The 17,299-nt window shown below is 39.8% G+C and overlaps 1 protein-coding gene across 4 annotated transcripts in view; it reads right to left on the bottom strand.

Annotated features, from left to right (window-relative positions):
- ZEB1 (zinc finger E-box binding homeobox 1) overlaps positions 1-17,299 on the bottom strand; it is a 121,340-nt gene that overhangs the window by 8,380 nt on the left and 95,661 nt on the right. For all 4 annotated transcript variants that reach the window (XM_060280881.1, XM_035130361.2, XM_060280880.1 and 1 more), the window contains exons 3-7: positions 16,167-16,229; positions 12,698-12,859; positions 9,971-10,173; positions 3,818-3,923; positions 684-2,491 (exon numbers count right to left, since the gene is read on the bottom strand). In XM_060280881.1, coding sequence (XP_060136864.1) covers positions 684-2,491; positions 3,818-3,923; positions 9,971-10,000 — 1,944 coding nt within the window. In that variant the 5' untranslated portion in view covers positions 10,001-10,173; positions 12,698-12,859; positions 16,167-16,229. The remainder of the gene's footprint in view (positions 1-683; positions 2,492-3,817; positions 3,924-9,970; positions 10,174-12,697; positions 12,860-16,166; positions 16,230-17,299) is intronic.

The following is a 17,299-nucleotide window of genomic DNA, read 5'->3' as shown; positions in this document are numbered from 1 at the left end:
ATAACATCTTAGACACCTGCAAACAGAATCATATGGCTTATTCGGCTGATTAAAAGGCTAAAAGGCATCGGGCTAAATGAGGATGATGGAGACGGACTATGGCACTATAATCAAGCAGTAACCAGAGAAACGTAACAATATAAAAAAGCCACGAAGCAATGCCATTATTGGGCAGATCAGTATTTTGCAGTAACATGCACATTTCTTTAGGAATTATCAAAATTAGAGAATATTCAGCACAGGGCTAATAATTTTGTTACATAATTAGAAAATGCAGGCGTTGATTGTTAAAATACCCCCAATAAATATTTTGGAACGTGCCTCATAATATAATGGACACAGGTCAAAGGTGTGTAACATTACCATTGAAGAAGCTATTATAAGCCACGTTGTGTAGGCACAGCCACATGGAAAAGGGAATTGCAATACCAGACTCAAATTCTTGTCGTCATCTGCATCTAGTCCACAGTAAAGCTAAATGGTGTCTGGCGTATGGAATGAAAGGCCTTGCTTACATTAAGTGTGAGGTATTTGCACAGAAAAAACTCGTATTAGCTAAATGCAGCTAGTCAGAATAATCTATTATTAGCAAAACGAACACTTCATTTTCCCAACCTCATTTTGTGACTTTATATGTTTGCCTCATGAATTAAAAATATATAATCATATATTGGTTCAGGTACCTGACTTCCATTGGCCTGCATCTGTTTTGGTGTTTCTTGAACTGTAGGGTTAATGGTGGTTGAATACGTATAAGCTACCTGTGGGATAAGAATGGTTTGCTTATTGGCAGCAAGAGCTCGTAAGCATGGAACACTGTTCTGGTCAGCAATGGCAACAATTGTAGGTAACTGGGCAGTGACTGTAGGTATAGCAATATTAATGGGATTGGCACTTGGTGGGATTACATTTACAACTGGTTCAGAGTCTGTAATACTGCTGTCCTTTTGCGGTTCTTTTTTTGCACAAGTCAAGTTCAATGGTTCTTCTTGGACAGAATAAGCACTGTTCTGGTAAACACTAGTTATAGTAGATCGCTCTAATGTTTCTCCATGTTGCTTTGGTAGTGAAAGGTCAAGAGGTTCTATTTGTAGCTCTTCTTGGACACCTTCATTAAGGTACACGTAACCCTGTGAATTTCTAGATGAAGAGAGGTTAAGGGGCGATGGGGATGCTGTGTTACTCTGTGAACCATTCTGAGTTGATCCTGTTGATACAGTCTGCGGTTTATCTACCTTGACGGAGCTTTCAGAATTAGACGTGCCGTCCTGATGTTCATTTGCAGTTTCCAGTCCTGCACGGTCATCATCCACAGAATTTTTTAATTTGTCAGGTTCAGGGGAAGATCGTCCTGATGATGGTACAGAAATTTGGCCAGCTTGCATTTTTTCAAACCACTTTTTTACTACATCCAATGGCAAATTTACGGAGTCTGCAATTTTCGAGAGCTCTTCTGAGCTTGGTTGTGCATTTAATGCATAATAGGCTTTTAGAATGGATAGAAGATTTTTTAGAGGGGGTTGTCCAGGAGATAGATTAGCCTCCCCTGTTTCTGGTGAAACAGAGGCTTCGGACTTCTCAGCTTCTGCACCGCTTAGCTGAGATGGCTGAGTGGGATTTCTGATATCATAGTGCTTTGATTCTTGAAGTGCATTGGATTCTCCTGGGCAGTCATTAGGAAGAAGGCAAGTGCTACCATTGGTCTCTCCTTCAAAGCTTTTTTCTTTCTCAGATTTCACCCTAAGATCTTCTGGCAACTTTTCGATTTTGCAGCTGTTTGTTGGGGCGGGGTTTTCTTTTTTCAGATTCTGTGGCACAACCTGAAGTTGACTAGGTTGCTCCAAACTGTAGTTGATGATAATTTTGGTTGTCCCATCTTGATCAACCAAAGGAAGACTGATAGCTGAAATGAGGGAATGTCCAGCTTGTTGTATGGATGCAGTGTTGATTGTTTCTTGTTCTTTGGATGTAAGGAGATTGGCGTGACTGTTCTCCAACACTTGTTTTATTACATTGCCATCAACGGCAACTTTAAGTACATTTTGAATGTCACTTAAGTTGATACTTATTGGAGACACCAGGCCAACGGTTGGCAAAACAACAGCTTGCACCACACCCTGAGGAGTACTGGTTGCCTGTAACGGGCCACCACCACTAAAAACCCCGTTTTGCAAAGGGGCCGAACAGTTGATTCCTGAAGCAACCACTATGGGCTTGAATTCATAATCCACAGGTTCAGTTTTAATTTGGTTAATGGGGAGCTGTTCTTGTAACGGCTTATTCTCTATCTTTTGTCGTACTTGTGGTCTTGCTGGGCTACCCGGCGATGCAGAAAGGGATGGGGAAGAGCACTGAGATGTCTTGAGCCCTGATCGTGCCCGGCCATTCACAGGCACCAAACCAATACATTTCTTACTGCTTATGTGGGAGCTGTAGGAACCAGAATGGGAAAAACGTTTCTTGCAGTTTGGGCACTCATATGGCTTCTCTCCTATAGAGGTATAAAAAAAAGAAAGAAAAAAGCCATTATAATCTAGGAATCTGAACTAATAAATTATAGCTTGGATTTAAAGAGTCTAGAAGGATTATAGCCGCAAGTACAATAGCTCACACACTGCTACAGAAAAGTAGGCTCCACAGCAATCATGCTTCCACAAGATGTGGAATACTTTGTATGTAGCTTCACTTTATTTGCACAACACTCTAACTTGCATCAGCAGAAAGTGATTTCCACATGTGGAAGGACACCTTGGATCCGGCGCAATATCTGCTCAGGAGCTCCTCAAAATCGACAGATGCAAAACTAATGACAAGCCAACTCATATGCACACATATACTATCCTTTCAAGTAACTTTGCACCAAAGCCTTCAGGAAAACAATGCAAAAGGCACAATCCAATGAATATTAGCTATTGCCAAACCCCCTCAATGGTACTTAAACATTTAACCATGCATTTTCTTTCCAAAGGTAATGACTACTAATTTTTTCTGGACTGTACTACATTTTCTATGGGAAAAAATATATATCAAGATTTCACACATTTATAAAATCTGCACATCATCTAAGATAAGTGTCCAAAAGCTCATCTGTTTAGCTGAACCAATAAATGGCATTATACACCCCCCACTCCAAAAAAGGGCAAAAAAAATTTCTGTAAAAGGCAAAATCCAAGAAATGGATGGTGTATGACAACTATAGCTGCATAAACCAAACATTTAACCAGCAGAAAGAAAATAGCTGTACTTGCTGTTCCATAAATGCTTGCTCCAGAGGTAATACAGTACTTTATCTCAGGTAGGATCTATAACAGTTCTTGTGGTTTTGCTTGCAGAAGCTGATGCACAGATTGAACATCATATTTGGATGTTATTTATATTTTCTCGTGCAAGGTATAAAACAGAGTGGCTGGGGAAACCCAGCCAGATGGGCAGGGTATAAATAATAAAATTACTATTATTATTATAACCCATGAATGGAAAATACCTTTGGATACAACCCAACGGCAATAAGTATAAACTTTAAAATCACCGCTTCTCAGTACCAACACTGGACATCCAATGGCTGAAACAACTTAGTGCCACCTTACAATTTAGCCAGAACAAGGGTCATACAGTCAAAGAACAGCTTTGATAATGTACAGTAAAACTTCTTTATTGAGCCTCCTTAACATATTTATATCTTACCTAATTGCTGACAAATTATGTTCAACGCTCCAAAACACATAATTTATACTGCAGGCTATAATTTGGCATAGTTTTTAACATAGCAAGTGGTATGCAACATTTTATACTGGCAAGCAGGACTTAAGATATTTACCACTGTGGATTCGTAGGTGTTCCTTTAAGTGATGTTTATATTTGAAAGCTTTTCCACATTCAGTGCACTTGAATTTTCGGTTACCACTAGATTGAGTTACATGTCTCTGCAAGACAGAATGTGGATATCAATCAGAAGATAAAGAGAAAACATGTATAACGAAACACACAAGTGAGGAATCTCTTATTTGCAATAGAAAAAAGATAAAATTTTAATAGAGTTAAAAAAAATCATCAGGTGATTGAAGATATTGCTTGTGAAATACAAACTAGCAAGAAAACGGGTGAGCAAAGTTAGAAAAATAAGCCACAAAATAATTTTGCCCTCTATTAAAATTTCAGGTAGAGACTGTATTGGCATTTTACATGTCTAGGAAATTCAACAAGGCATTTCCTTATTCTATTTGTAAAAGACATCCAAAGAATCTGGGTTATGAGACAAAGAAACATTAAAGCCTGTTTAAATTTTAATTATTTGACTTGATTTTTCCATTTACATGCTTCCGGCTCTTACTGTTGGCCTCGAATTCCTTTATGTAACGACATCACAGGGCTGCTCTAGGGAAGATGGTCCAGTAACAAATGCACTCAGTCACAAATCATTCTCCAAATAAATACACAGAAATCATATTTCAAAAGTTAGTAGAGCTCACATATAACTAATAATCAGCATTAATAAGTCATGTTGAAGCCATGTAACTATCTTGTAAAAAAAAAAAAAGAACCAGTCACATAGCTGCCAAGTTATCCCTTTTTTAAAGGGAAATTCCCTTATGCTGAATAGGCTTCCTCGTGAGAAAAGGGAAAACTTGGCAGCTATGCAGTCAACACATTCTAAAATATTTGCAATATGATTTAGCCCTTCAGGCCTACTTATTTTTTAGGACTCAACAGATAAGACATGGAACTGAGATATTTATGCAAGAGTTGTCTTTGTAGTAGGTAATGTTTTTACCATTCAGTGGAAAATTGGTTCTTTCCTGCATTTAAAATGTTTTTATTAAGCACACACTAATTGGATTCAGCTAAGTTCAAAGTTACATAAGAGTTAAGATTCCAGAAATCCTTGTCTACCTTGATACAGTGGTACCTCGACTTATGAAGACGATCCGTTCCGCGGCCGTCTTTGTAAGTCGAAGTCTTCGGTTCTTGAAGTGCCTGTTTTGCACATGCGCGAAGCGCGATTTTGCGCTTCTGGGTGCTCACGGCGAAAAACCTCTGGGGTTGTCGACTTCGGAAGTCGAAACCTTCGGAAGTCGAGTCGTTCAGTTGTCGAGGTACCACTGTATTTGAGAAACTTTCTGGAAAGATGTATCAAGCATCTTTCAACCTTTACCTGTATAATTCACTTTGTTCTGAGCTGCTGGACTCAAGTTTCCACAATTCAAAGGTGCCCAGGGCTCCAGCCTGCATTTGGTGGAAGCTGCATATGCTCGTTCATGACTACTCAAAATAGTACTGTATCTCACAAGGTTGGTAGGTATGAGAAAATACGGTACATGCATTTCTGCCAACGCATTGGATACATTTTTGCCTCCATCTACTATAATTCATTGCACCAACAAGGGATCCACAGGAAAACACTTCTATGAAATGGAACAAAACAACGGAGTCCCACACAAGAAAGGGCTGCCATGATAGGAAAACTGCAATGTTAGGAAAAACAGCCCATACCTGGCATTGAAGTGAATGCACAGGGCAATATGCAGAATTGTCTTCTTATTGGGGTCAATTTGCTTTAATAAAAAGAAATGCAGTTCACAGCAAACACGTTATCATGAAACAAAAAAAATGGTGCAAAGGTAATATTTTACTAGGTTAAATACTAGTCCTAATTTACTGAATCACAAGCCACTCTTTTAAAGCCCCATTAATTGTGATTAATTTCCCCATTGAACTTAACAGTGCTTATTTATGGATTTTTGTATCCCTATAAATGCTCATCTGAATTAGGCATTTGCTAAAGTTTTGCAATGAAATGCCCCCCATTAACTTTAATAGAACAGGACGGGACCAGCAGTTTGCATAGCAGACTCTCCAGTGCAGCTTTCCAACAGAGAAGAAACAAGTGAAGGTTCCTGATTTGAAATCGTGTCCCACAGCTACAGATCCCCTAACCGATACCAGGAGGCAGAGAAAATCCATGAAATATTGCAGGCAGTTATAAATATTAAAATAAACAACTAGCCGTTTGCTAAGTATGCACAACAGAGGTAGCAACTTTTTGTTAAAGGCAGTAAGACATCAAAAGCATGAGTTACTATTCAGCCCTTCAATAAGTTAAGGTGCTGCTCTCATCACCATAATCACAATAGCAAAGTGAGATGAATCGTTATATATATGGCGTCGGCTCAGTATACCTGAAGGAGCGTCTTCAGCCCCATCGTTCAGCCCGGACACTGAGGTCCACCTCTGAGGGCCTTCTGGTGGTTCTCTCACTATGAGAAGTGAAGTTACAGGGAACCAGGCAGAGGGCTTTCTTGGTAGTAGTGACCGCCCTGTGGAACGCCCTCCCATCAGATGTCAAGGAAATAAACAACTATCTGACTTTTAGAAGACATCTGAAGGTAGCTCTGTTTAGGGAAGTTTTTAATGTTTGATGATTTATTGTATTTTTAATATTTTGTTGGAAGCTGCCCAGAGTGGCTGGGGAAACCCAGCCAGATGGGCAGGGTATAAATTATTGTTATTATTATTATTTCCCCCAGTTGTATAAATAACTGAGACTGGGATCTGGAATAGCCAAGGGCCATTGAGCAAATTAATGGTTCAAACAGATAGTACTCAATCAATCAATCAATCAATCAGGCCTACAAATGCTTTATACGCCCAATAGGGCATTATGTATATCTTACAAAGAGGCCTCTGCTGAGTCCAAAAGAAAACAACTCCATTGCCCCCCCCCCCGCCGCCTTTGCTTGATTCACCACTCAATTCATGGTCCTGCCCACGATGACAACCACATTTTCAGCTGCTGCTGGGTGGCATTTTTCTGTTTAAACTCATAAGACGGGAAGCATAACCCTCACTCTGACTTCATGTGGCTTCAGACGTCTTCCTTGTGGAGTACTGTGGGATGCCCACGAGAACCAGGAACCACCAGCAGCAGTAAATCTGCCCCACCTCAGCACATTGTCACTCCCAAATCCAGCCCAAGAACAAAACAGTGGTGTGTGTGAAAGGCATTTTGCCCAACACTAAATCAAACATTGTTGTGACTATGAAACTTAAATTCTTAAGGGCATGGAAGAGACATGCTGTACATACCACTCTTATACTTTTTAGACAGGGAAAACATGTGCAAGAAAAACTTGGAGCTTTGATGCCATCTTATAGTAATTATATAATTTTTTTTATAAAAAATCAAAGTATGAACAAATTAAAGGGATTAAATCAGAGGATTCAAATAATAATTGGAAACTCTTTTTAAATTATATAAAAGACAAAATTGAAAAACCAACTCTCATTTCAAATATTTAAAAGCTCTACAATTAACTAAAGATTCTGATAAATTATAGTTTTATTATATGTAAAGTATGAAAAACAATAGAAAGTTATGGTATATATAATTATAAATGTTGGTAACTTAGAAAAACAGTATGTAGAGACTAAGTATGGAATAATAAGGGAAAAACTCAGCAACGGCTGAGAAGTCGCTGGGGAAGGGAGGGAGGGCTCAGGGTGGGGATTGGGAGGAGGGAGGATAGGGTTGATTCTACGAATAAGACATTTGTAACACAAAGTTATAGATGTATTTTATTTTATTGATTTTTTGTTGAAGCTGTTAAATTGTTGTACAGTTTGAATGAATCAAATAAAGTTATTTTAATAAAAAAAGAAAGAAAGAAAAACTTGGAGCTAATGAGAAGCAGTGTTTCTGGTCTCTGGGTAGCTGTTCCACCTATGCACATTTCTTCCATGCTGAGGGCACTTTATACATAGTGGTCCCCCAGGTGATCACACCAGGAGCACATTGAAGCTGCCACTGAGTTAACAATATATAAGGCAGAGAACACAGGGAGGCCTCTGCACCATGTGAACAACGTAGACATGGAAGGCTTGTTTTCATGTCACAAGTCATTGTGACTCACACAAGTCACAATGGCTGCATATATATATCTTGTACTCAAGTCCCCAAACAGGAGCACTTGGCAGGCCATGCAATGTAAATAAGCAATACAGTAATTCTGCAAATTGCAGATAAAATGCAAGCTAGCTTCTAGACGATAAAGGCTCATAACTTATAAGTGATTTAGCAACTCAGTTGTATTTCATATATACTGTACAGTACATTCAAATTCTTACTGGACATTGCTAAAAATAAATGAGGAGGAGGAATCATAATAAATAACAAAGTCATTCTTGGCAAGTCACCCTTGTCAGAATGCCACGTTCTTGAAAAGGTTTCTTGAGATCCCTTTGTCAGAGATTCATGACAAGAAAGCATTTTGTCAGGTTTCCAACATCAAGGATAATGGACTTGGAAGAAATTTTGGAACAACTACTTTATGAATCAGGAAAAGGCAAGTGAAGCTATGTTACAAATGTGCAACTAATATCTACCTACCTACCTACCTACAGTATCTAAGTATCTAACTAAGGCCCAGGGGCCGGATCCGGCCCAATCGCCTTCTCAATCCGGCCTGCGGACAGTCTGGGGATCAGCGTGTTTTTACATGAGTAGAATGTGTCCTTTTATAGTGGTACCTCTACTTACGAATAACTCTACTTACAAATGTTTCTACTTACGAATGGAGCTCCATCCGCCATCTTGGATGCAGTTTAGATAGGATTTTTTCTACTTACGAATTTTTAGATAGGGTTGCTTCTACTTACGAATTTTTTCTCCCAATGCATTCCTATGGGATTCGACTTACAAATATTTTCAACTTACGAATGTGTGTTCGGAACACATTAAATTCGTAAGTAGAGGTACCACTGTATTTAAAATGCATCTCTGGGTTATTTGTGGGGCATAGGAATCCGTTCACCCCCCCCCAAAAAAAATATAGTCCGGCCCACCACATGGTCTGAGGGACGGAGGACCAGCCCCCTGCTGAAAAATGTTTGCTGACCCCTGCCTAAACCATTAGTCTTAAGAGGGGAAATTCCCAGTAGAAATGTTGAATGCAGCACAGCACAGTAGCCTTGGGAGGGTGGGGGTTGCTCTGAAAAACAGATATTCATCTTTTAATAAATAAAAAATATTATCTATTTTATGTTGACCAGGTGTCGGTGGCTGACCATATTATTTGCAAGACACTGTGCATTGTTCGTATATTGGCTGCCTGCCAGAGCATCTCTGAGGTGTGATATCTATACAACAATCTGCAATCACTTGTGCAATTGCTGTAGTCGCATCTGCATGGTGTCAGGAGCCGCGATGGCCCCAGGTTACTCATCTTTCATGATTTTAGCTTTACAACGTGCTTCAGTGCTCTACATCATGTGTGGTATCATTTCACAGCTTTATCAGAGGAGACGTTTCTGTAAGTCTTTCCCTTCTGTAACTATCAACACCTTTCCCCTACAGAACTTGGTTTAACAAAAGTTTTCACATCACCTGCCCTCTCTTCTTCTTTGTGACTAGTATGCCAATAATACTCTCTACGAAGCCCTGAGGCTTTTGTTCAGCAACAGAATCCAGAAATGAGCAAGAGAAAATAAATGTAAGACATTAGTGTTATTTTCACCTAAGGATTCTAATCAAATCACCCTTAGCCCAGTCATGCAGCACTTAAAAAACGCCCTGGTAAAAATGCTTTGCTAAAAGCTGTTATAGTCTGGATTCAGCTAAGTGTGTTAACGGGAGCCAGTGCAATGGGTCCTGCTATAGGGCAACAGGACCCCCTACTTTCCTTCCTTTGCATTGCTCCCCAGTTAGCCCTGGGGATATGGAGAAACACCACAACAGTGCAAAGGGGCAGAAGAGGAGACCGTCCTATTGGGCAAGCTGAAATTTTTACAATGATAGAACTATCAGAAGAGCACAACATTGCATTGCTCCTGCTATTCTAATAGCACATTGTTGAAGGCAAGTATACTCTAAACACACTTGTATATGCAAGTATACTCAAATGAACACAAAACCAAAATCGTTTAAGGCAACCATTGAGTTTCAAACAGTGCATTGGATATGAACTTTATCACTTACTTGATCTCTTCCTGATTTATGTGATGTCATATGGCGTTCAAGTTGTGTTCTATATGCAAATGTGTAACTGCATAAGGAGCAACTAAAGTTATCTTCATTTTTTTCATGGCGATATTTAATGTGTTCTTTCAGAGAGGTAAAGCGTTTGTACCCTCTATCACAGTAAGGGCACGTAAGCAGCTGGGAAAATGCATCTGGCGTGCCTGAAGAAGAATAAGGAAACATTTTAGGGGGCTAATTATTGCAGCATAGTGTATAAACAAATGAATCAGCACATTTAGGGCAACATCCAAAACCGTCCACCTGAAAATCCACTTGCACAATGGGACTTTTGGTTCCCCCACCCTCCAGTTCAACATACACCCCAACCTGAAGAGCAGATTTGGGGGTGCACAGGAGGAAGGAAAAGCCCTGTTGTGTAGGTGGATGCCTGCTTGCACTGCCCTGACTCTTACTTTAAGGATATAAGTTGTAAATAGATATCTAACAAATTCTGAATTTCTTAGGATAGTCTTGATGAATGGTGAAATGACCCAATAGCAATGGGAAAGGAAATTCTACACCCACACTGACACATACGCTACTATAGCACAAATGCCATTTTGTACATATCCAGTCAGAAGTCCTAATTACTTTAGTGATGCTTATTCCCAGGTACATGGCTACAGGATCACTCTGAGCTCCTTTTAAAACTGACTAAAAGCTTCCAAGTCACTCACCACAGCTCTTCAACTGTTTGTTTTCATATTTTGATCAGGGCTAACTCACAATAACTTTGTGGGGGGTTTTACCGAACACTTCTAACTTCTTTATAAAATAATACAAACTGGCTACTAATACTAGTAAAGCTAGCCAACCCTTTAAAAAGTAGTTTTGTTTTGAAGACATTTCACAGCGGTTAATACTAAGGTTTGTTTATGGAGTGCCATAAAAAGGCATTTCCTATTAATTTGGAATTTACTGTAAATGTAAATTATCATCACATAAAATTTCAAAAGCATTTACAGTAATATATGGTTCATTCCATATCAAGTGATCCAACTTTTTTACCTCTTAATATTGTGTACCCTTGTTGAATGATCAAAACTAAATTTAAATCTAAAATTTTATTTTTTCATCTCATCCCATTTTTGCATTATGAGAGTTTGAAATGTCAAAAAATTGAACTCAAAAACAGGATGAGATGAAAAATTAAAATTTTTCCATTTAAACTTAGTTTTGATCATTCAACAAGTGTACAAAATATTGAGAAAATTGGATGACATGAGGTAAAAAAGTTGGATCACTTGATATGGAATGACCCATATACTAGACACCGTAAAGTATAGTTTGGCAAGGACCTTATCCACAGGATTACAATCAGACATGGTGGAAATCTGAGATCAGACTTCCCCAGTCCCCAGCCCTTAAAAAAAGCCATGGGGACAGGGAGCTCTGATTTTGATCAGAACAGTGGCATTTGAGGAAGTATTTAGCCCTGGAGCATCCAGTACAGTAGCCTTGGGCATCACAATGGCTCCATCCTTCATGGTGGCTGAGCTCCTCTGCACCTTCCAATGTGCAAGAAAGAGAAGAGCAGGCCTCCACCTGCCTAACACTCTTCCCTTCCTTTTCCTCAAAATGCCCCAGAGCCCTAGGGAGAGCCAGACAAATTTTCATAGGAAAGGAAAAGCCCATGCTTCATTTTGCAGACACCAGCAGAAACGCTTTCAGGAAAGAAAAAGAAGGGGGACCCTACTGCTGACTTGTAAGTTTGGAAGATTGGGATGTGTGTTTTGCTTTTTCGTTGGTGGGTGTTTGGGATGGGTGGATTTGTGGGGTGTGTGTGATTAGGGCTTGTCTTCTGCCTGCCTTTTTAAATACAGGGGTTACCTGCCCTCATAACTTTAACTCCCTGAAGCTGCTGCACTTGTGTGTGTGTGTGTGTGTGTGTACGCACGGGTGTTTTCTTTCTTAAAAAATGAGCTCCACAGGAGCTAGTTCAGTCAAGAAAATGGTGTGGGGAAACACCCCCTCCCAGTGCCACACTCTGATCAACTTTGGCTGCGTTAAAAAAAAAAAAGGGTTCTCCGGTACTGCATACGATTTGGTCTTAAGAAGAACATGAAAAAGGGGGAAAGAGGAAGTGCAAATGGGAGAGGCTGTTCTATTTTCCACATTGGGTATTGCTCTTTCAATTCCTACTTTTCAGCAAAGATCCTTCTCACCAGCATCGGCTTGTAGGGCCACTTCCACCTTATTCTGCCCTATGCAACCAACCGTTACTCTTTCCACCACTGCTTTTAAGTCCATGCTCCCTATCGAAACCATGCAGTTTCTTACACCCTGCACAATACTGGCATTAAACAAACATTTCAACAGTAATGACTGAGAGGATCAGTCCTGCCCCTGTAAATATATGTCAGTTACAGTGGCATTTAGCACATAGACTTAGAAGAAAGAATCTATGCGCTTAACCCTAATTACTAGTAAGTAAACCAGATTTGAATTATAACAGAGTATTAATATATGGGGAATATGAGAAACACACAGGATATCTTAATGATAAATAAAATTTTAACACAAAGTTTATAGTTTGGATTTTGACTGCATTTTAAAGCCTATGATTTTTTTTCTGTGAAAATGCCATCATTCATACTTTTTACTTCAAAATGGAAGCCAATGTATGCAGCGCTTGCTTCCAATAAAACCATTTTACAAATTACAGAAAACAGAAGTAATATTAACCATTTTCATCCTGGCCACTGGCTTCTGGTGTTCCTTGTCTTTGATCTTCCTCAGGTGCTTCAGGGTAGATAACTGCTGTATCGTCTTGTTGCAGAAATTCTTCAACATTAGGGTCATGATTTTGTTCATTTTCTGCATCAGAATCACATTCATCTTCTTTTACTAGAAGTAAAAGACAATTTGTGAAGAATGAGAGAATTTCAGTAACAGATATTAGAATTCAGCTTTCATTTTTAAAGGAGAGACATGTCACAGCCTTCATAACTATGGAGAGAAGCTTGAAAACATGCAGACAATGATATAGAAGTCTGGGCCAAAGTCTGCATGCTGGAACAAATAACTCTTATTTCTCCCTTTTTGGTCACTCCATTTAAAATACCGCCAAGGCTTGAAGCATCATGGTAGCTGCAGCAGCTCTTGCAGAGAACTACAATGCCATATAGGAGTTCTTGAAGGGAACTACATCTCCCACAATGTTCCTAGCCATAGAATCTGTTAAGTCTGTGCAGCTGAAAGTGATGGAGGGAGGCTGGGGGAAAAGGGCTCCCTTTTGCTTCCTGTGATGCCACTGCTTCCAGACCACTGCCAATGGCAAGGTAAGGGGAGAAAGCATGTTACTGGGACAACGGCAATAGCTTTGAAACTTGCAGGAATGTGGTAACTGGTGGTAGTTTGGTGACATCTTTCTGAACTCTCAGGATTTTTCATGAAAACATAAAAAAATCCTGACGTGCCAGAGGAAAGAAGAGTTTGGATTTGATATCCCGCTTTATCACTACCCGAAGGAGTCTCAAAGCGGCTAACATTCTCCTTTCCCTTCCTCCCCCACAACAAACACTCTGTGAGGTGAGTGAGGCTGAGAGACTTCAGAGAAGTGTGACTAGCCCAAGGTCACCCAGCAGCTGCATGTGGAGGAGCGGAGATTTATTTATACCCCGCCCATCTGGCTGGGTTGCCCCAGCCACTCTGGGCGGCTTCCAACCGAATATTAAAAACAGTACAGCATCAAACATTAAAAACTTCCCTAAACAGGGCCGCCTTCAGTTGTCTTCTAAAAGTAAAATACAGTAGTTGCTTAGTTTAGAGCACTGGAAGAAGAAACAGCAACAATCTAGCAGCTCCAATTACCTGTATAGAGTCTATTTAAAAGGCACTCTTTGGCATCACAGCGCAAAATGTATATTCATGCATGTAACACTTCCTTTTCATAGCTAAGTATGGGAAGTACAGCATGTGTAGGAGTTTGTATCGTGGTAGAGAAATTTCTGTTTCTTTTTGCTTACTTCCTTTTTTCTGTATCCTTTTAACACTTCGGTAATTGCATTTTCCAATACATCTCTATATGCACAGAATATTAACAAGAGCTTGCAGTATGAATAATAATTATGGGAGACAACACGCCCCACAGAGGTGTACGTCGCTCACCCAGAGTTAGGATATAGTGCCAATTTAAAACCCCATGCAAAGAATCATTATTTCCTATACAATTAAAATAAGGCAACTATAGTAAATAAAACATCCTTGGCATATTGTGGCGCATTATATATAAGCTAATTTTACATACATTGTTGAGCACAAAATGTAATATTAAGGTATAATGACTATTGGCTAATAGTATTACCTCAGCTGGGACCCATCATAATGCTCTGTTGTGATCTTGCAACAGACCAGAAGTAAATTGTTCATCCATTGCTCTTGTTCCCTGAACCAAAAAGCAGCTAAGAGGCTGCAGAGGCGCTGCAGTCAGTGGAAGGGATTGCTTTGCATAATTTACTAGCAACACCTCAAAACGGCTCTAATGGGAGTCTAAGCCAAGTCATCTTCACTAGTCATACTTCAGGCTTCATGTGCAGACAGACAGACCAAAAGGGCGAGGGGTGGCAGAGAAAGACGAATAATAGCCTTCCTCAAGAACACGCACTGTTATGTAAACCTCTGTTGTTGTTGTTGTTGTTGTTTAGTCGTTTAGTCGTGTCCGACTCTTCGTGACCCCATGGACCATAGCACGCCAGGCACTCCTGTCTTGCACTGCCTCCCGCAGTTTGGTCAAACTCATGTTCGTAGCTTCGAGAACACTGTCCAACCATCTCGTCCTCTGTCGTCCCCTTCTCCTAGTGCCCTCAATCTTTCCCAACATCAGGGTCTTTTCCAAGGATTCTTCTCTTCTCATGAGGTGGCCAAAGTATTGGAGCCTCAGCTTCACGATCTGTCCTTCCAGGGAGCACTCAGGGCTGATTTCCTTAAGAATAGATAGGTTTGATCTTCTAGCAGTCCATGGGACTCTCAAGAGTCTCCTCCAGCACCATAATTCAAAAGCATCAATTCTTCGACGATCAGCCTTCTTTATGGTCCAGCTCTCACTTCCATACATCACTACTGGGAAAACCATAGCTTTAACTATACGGACCTTTGTCGGCAAAGTGATGTCTCTGCTTTTTAAGATGCTGTCTAGGTTTGTCATTGCTTTTCTCCCAAGAAGCAGGCGTCTTTTAATTTCGTGACTGCTGTCACCATCTGCAGTGATCAAGGAGCCCAAGAAAGTAAAATCTCTCACTGCCTCCATTTCTTCCCCTTCTATTTGCCAGGAGGTGATGGGACCAGTGGCCATGATCTTGGTTTTTTTGATGTTGAGCTTCAGACCATATTTTGCGCTCTCCTCTTTCACCCTCATTAAAAGGTTCTTTAATTCCTCCTCGCTTTCTGCCATCAAGGTTGTGTCATCTGCATATCTGAGGTTGTTGATATTTCTTCCGGCAATCTTAATTCCGGCTTGGGATTCATCTAGTCCAGCCTTTCGCATGATGAATTCTGCATATAAGTTAAATAAGCAGGGAGACAATATACAACCTTGTCGTACTCCTTTCCCAATTTTGAACCAATCAGTTGTTCCATATCCAGTTCTAACTGTAGCTTCTTGTCCCACATAGAGATTTCTCAGGAGACAGATGAGGTGATCAGGCACTCCCATTTCTTTAAGAACTTGCCATAGTTTGCTGTGGTCGACACAGTCAAAGGCTTTTGCATAGTCAATGAAGCAGAAGTAGACGTTTTTCTGGAACTCTCTAGCTTTCTCCATAATCCAGCGTATGTTTGCTATTTGGTCTCTGGTTCCTCTGCCCTTTCGAAATCCAGCTTGCACTTCTGGGAGTTCTCGGTCCACATACTGCCTAAGCCTGCCTTGTAGAATTTTAAGCATAACCTTGCTAGCGTGTGAAATGAGCGCAATTGTGCGGTAGTTGGAGCATTCTTTGGCACTGCCCTTCTTTGGAATTGGGATGTAGACTGATCTTCTCCAATCCTCTGGCCATTGCTGAGTTTTCCAAACTTGCTGGCATATTGGGTGTAGCACCTTAACAGCATCATCTTTTAAAATTTTAAATAGTTCAGCTGGAATATCATCACCTCAATGTAAACCTCAATGATATGCTAAGTACCGCAAACACAAATGAAGGAATTTGGTGACAAATACCTGTACATCCAGATTCATCTGCTTGAGCTTCAGGCCCCAGGATTTCCTTTGCTTCTTTACTAGCTAAAATAGGACAAGAAGAGAAGTGAAGTTTAGACCTTTACTTAATCCAGAAACCCTCGCATTTGCTTAAAACAGCGTTTTGTCTCTTGCCATCGGAGAAATGCACACCATGGTGAGCAGAAATTTTTAGTTACACAACAGAAAGCAAACAGACTACAGCAATGAGCTGGAATTCGTAAGTCCTGGTTCACTTTCTATCCACTCTCTCACTCACCGGGCTATGGCATAAGGATGGTCCCTCCTGCAAAAGTCCAGTTGGAAGGGACCCTTGCTCTGCAGATTTGGGAAGCCCAGACAATTATGTTATTTGAACATGGATAGATATTCTGCTGCATATTTAATCATGGTTGGCTCTTTTGCATAAATAAGAGGTATGTTGTGTGTAAAAATGCTCTGTGCATATTATTAACAACAGTACATGTTAGAAACTCTCTCCAATATCCAAATTCAAGGAAGAATATGTTTATTTACTATAGTAGTAAAAAACAATTTAGGAGTTTGAATCCTAAAACTAAAGGCAAATGTGGCATAATAGTATGAAATTAGAACATGTAATCAAAACGTTTATCAATAGATTTAGCCCTGATTAATGTTCTTGTAAGAGTTAGGTACAGAAATGAAAGTATTATGCAATGTTGCTACTAAGCAAAAGCAGCAAACAGATGGTGCATTTTCCAGTCACTTATTCTGCTATATACCAGTCCCATATTGACTGCTAAGCTGCATCCAATCAAGGCATACTCAGACATATAAGATTATTGGTTTCAGTGGTTCTACTCTAAATATGACTTAGCTGGATACAAACTGTATTTATTTATATCTCATTTCTCAAAGGTAATTTCTGGTTGAGTTCCCAATATAAATAAAACTGTATAGAGACAGAGAGAAATATAAATATAGATATAGATCAAAATCCAACAATCCGTTATCAGCAAACAAACTATTAGGTAAAAATACGAACAAATTTTAGAAGAATTTTGGATCATTTTAAAAAAGTTTCATATCTATTTTAAAAATATAAACAGAAAATTTGAACAAGGGGTTCAAATTAAACCCCATTAAAAGCCTGC

Source organism: Zootoca vivipara, chromosome 12 (assembly GCF_963506605.1).
Source record: "Zootoca vivipara chromosome 12, rZooViv1.1, whole genome shotgun sequence".
NCBI lineage: Eukaryota > Metazoa > Chordata > Lepidosauria > Squamata > Lacertidae > Zootoca > Zootoca vivipara.
This window is presented reverse-complemented; position numbering and strand designations above follow the sequence as displayed.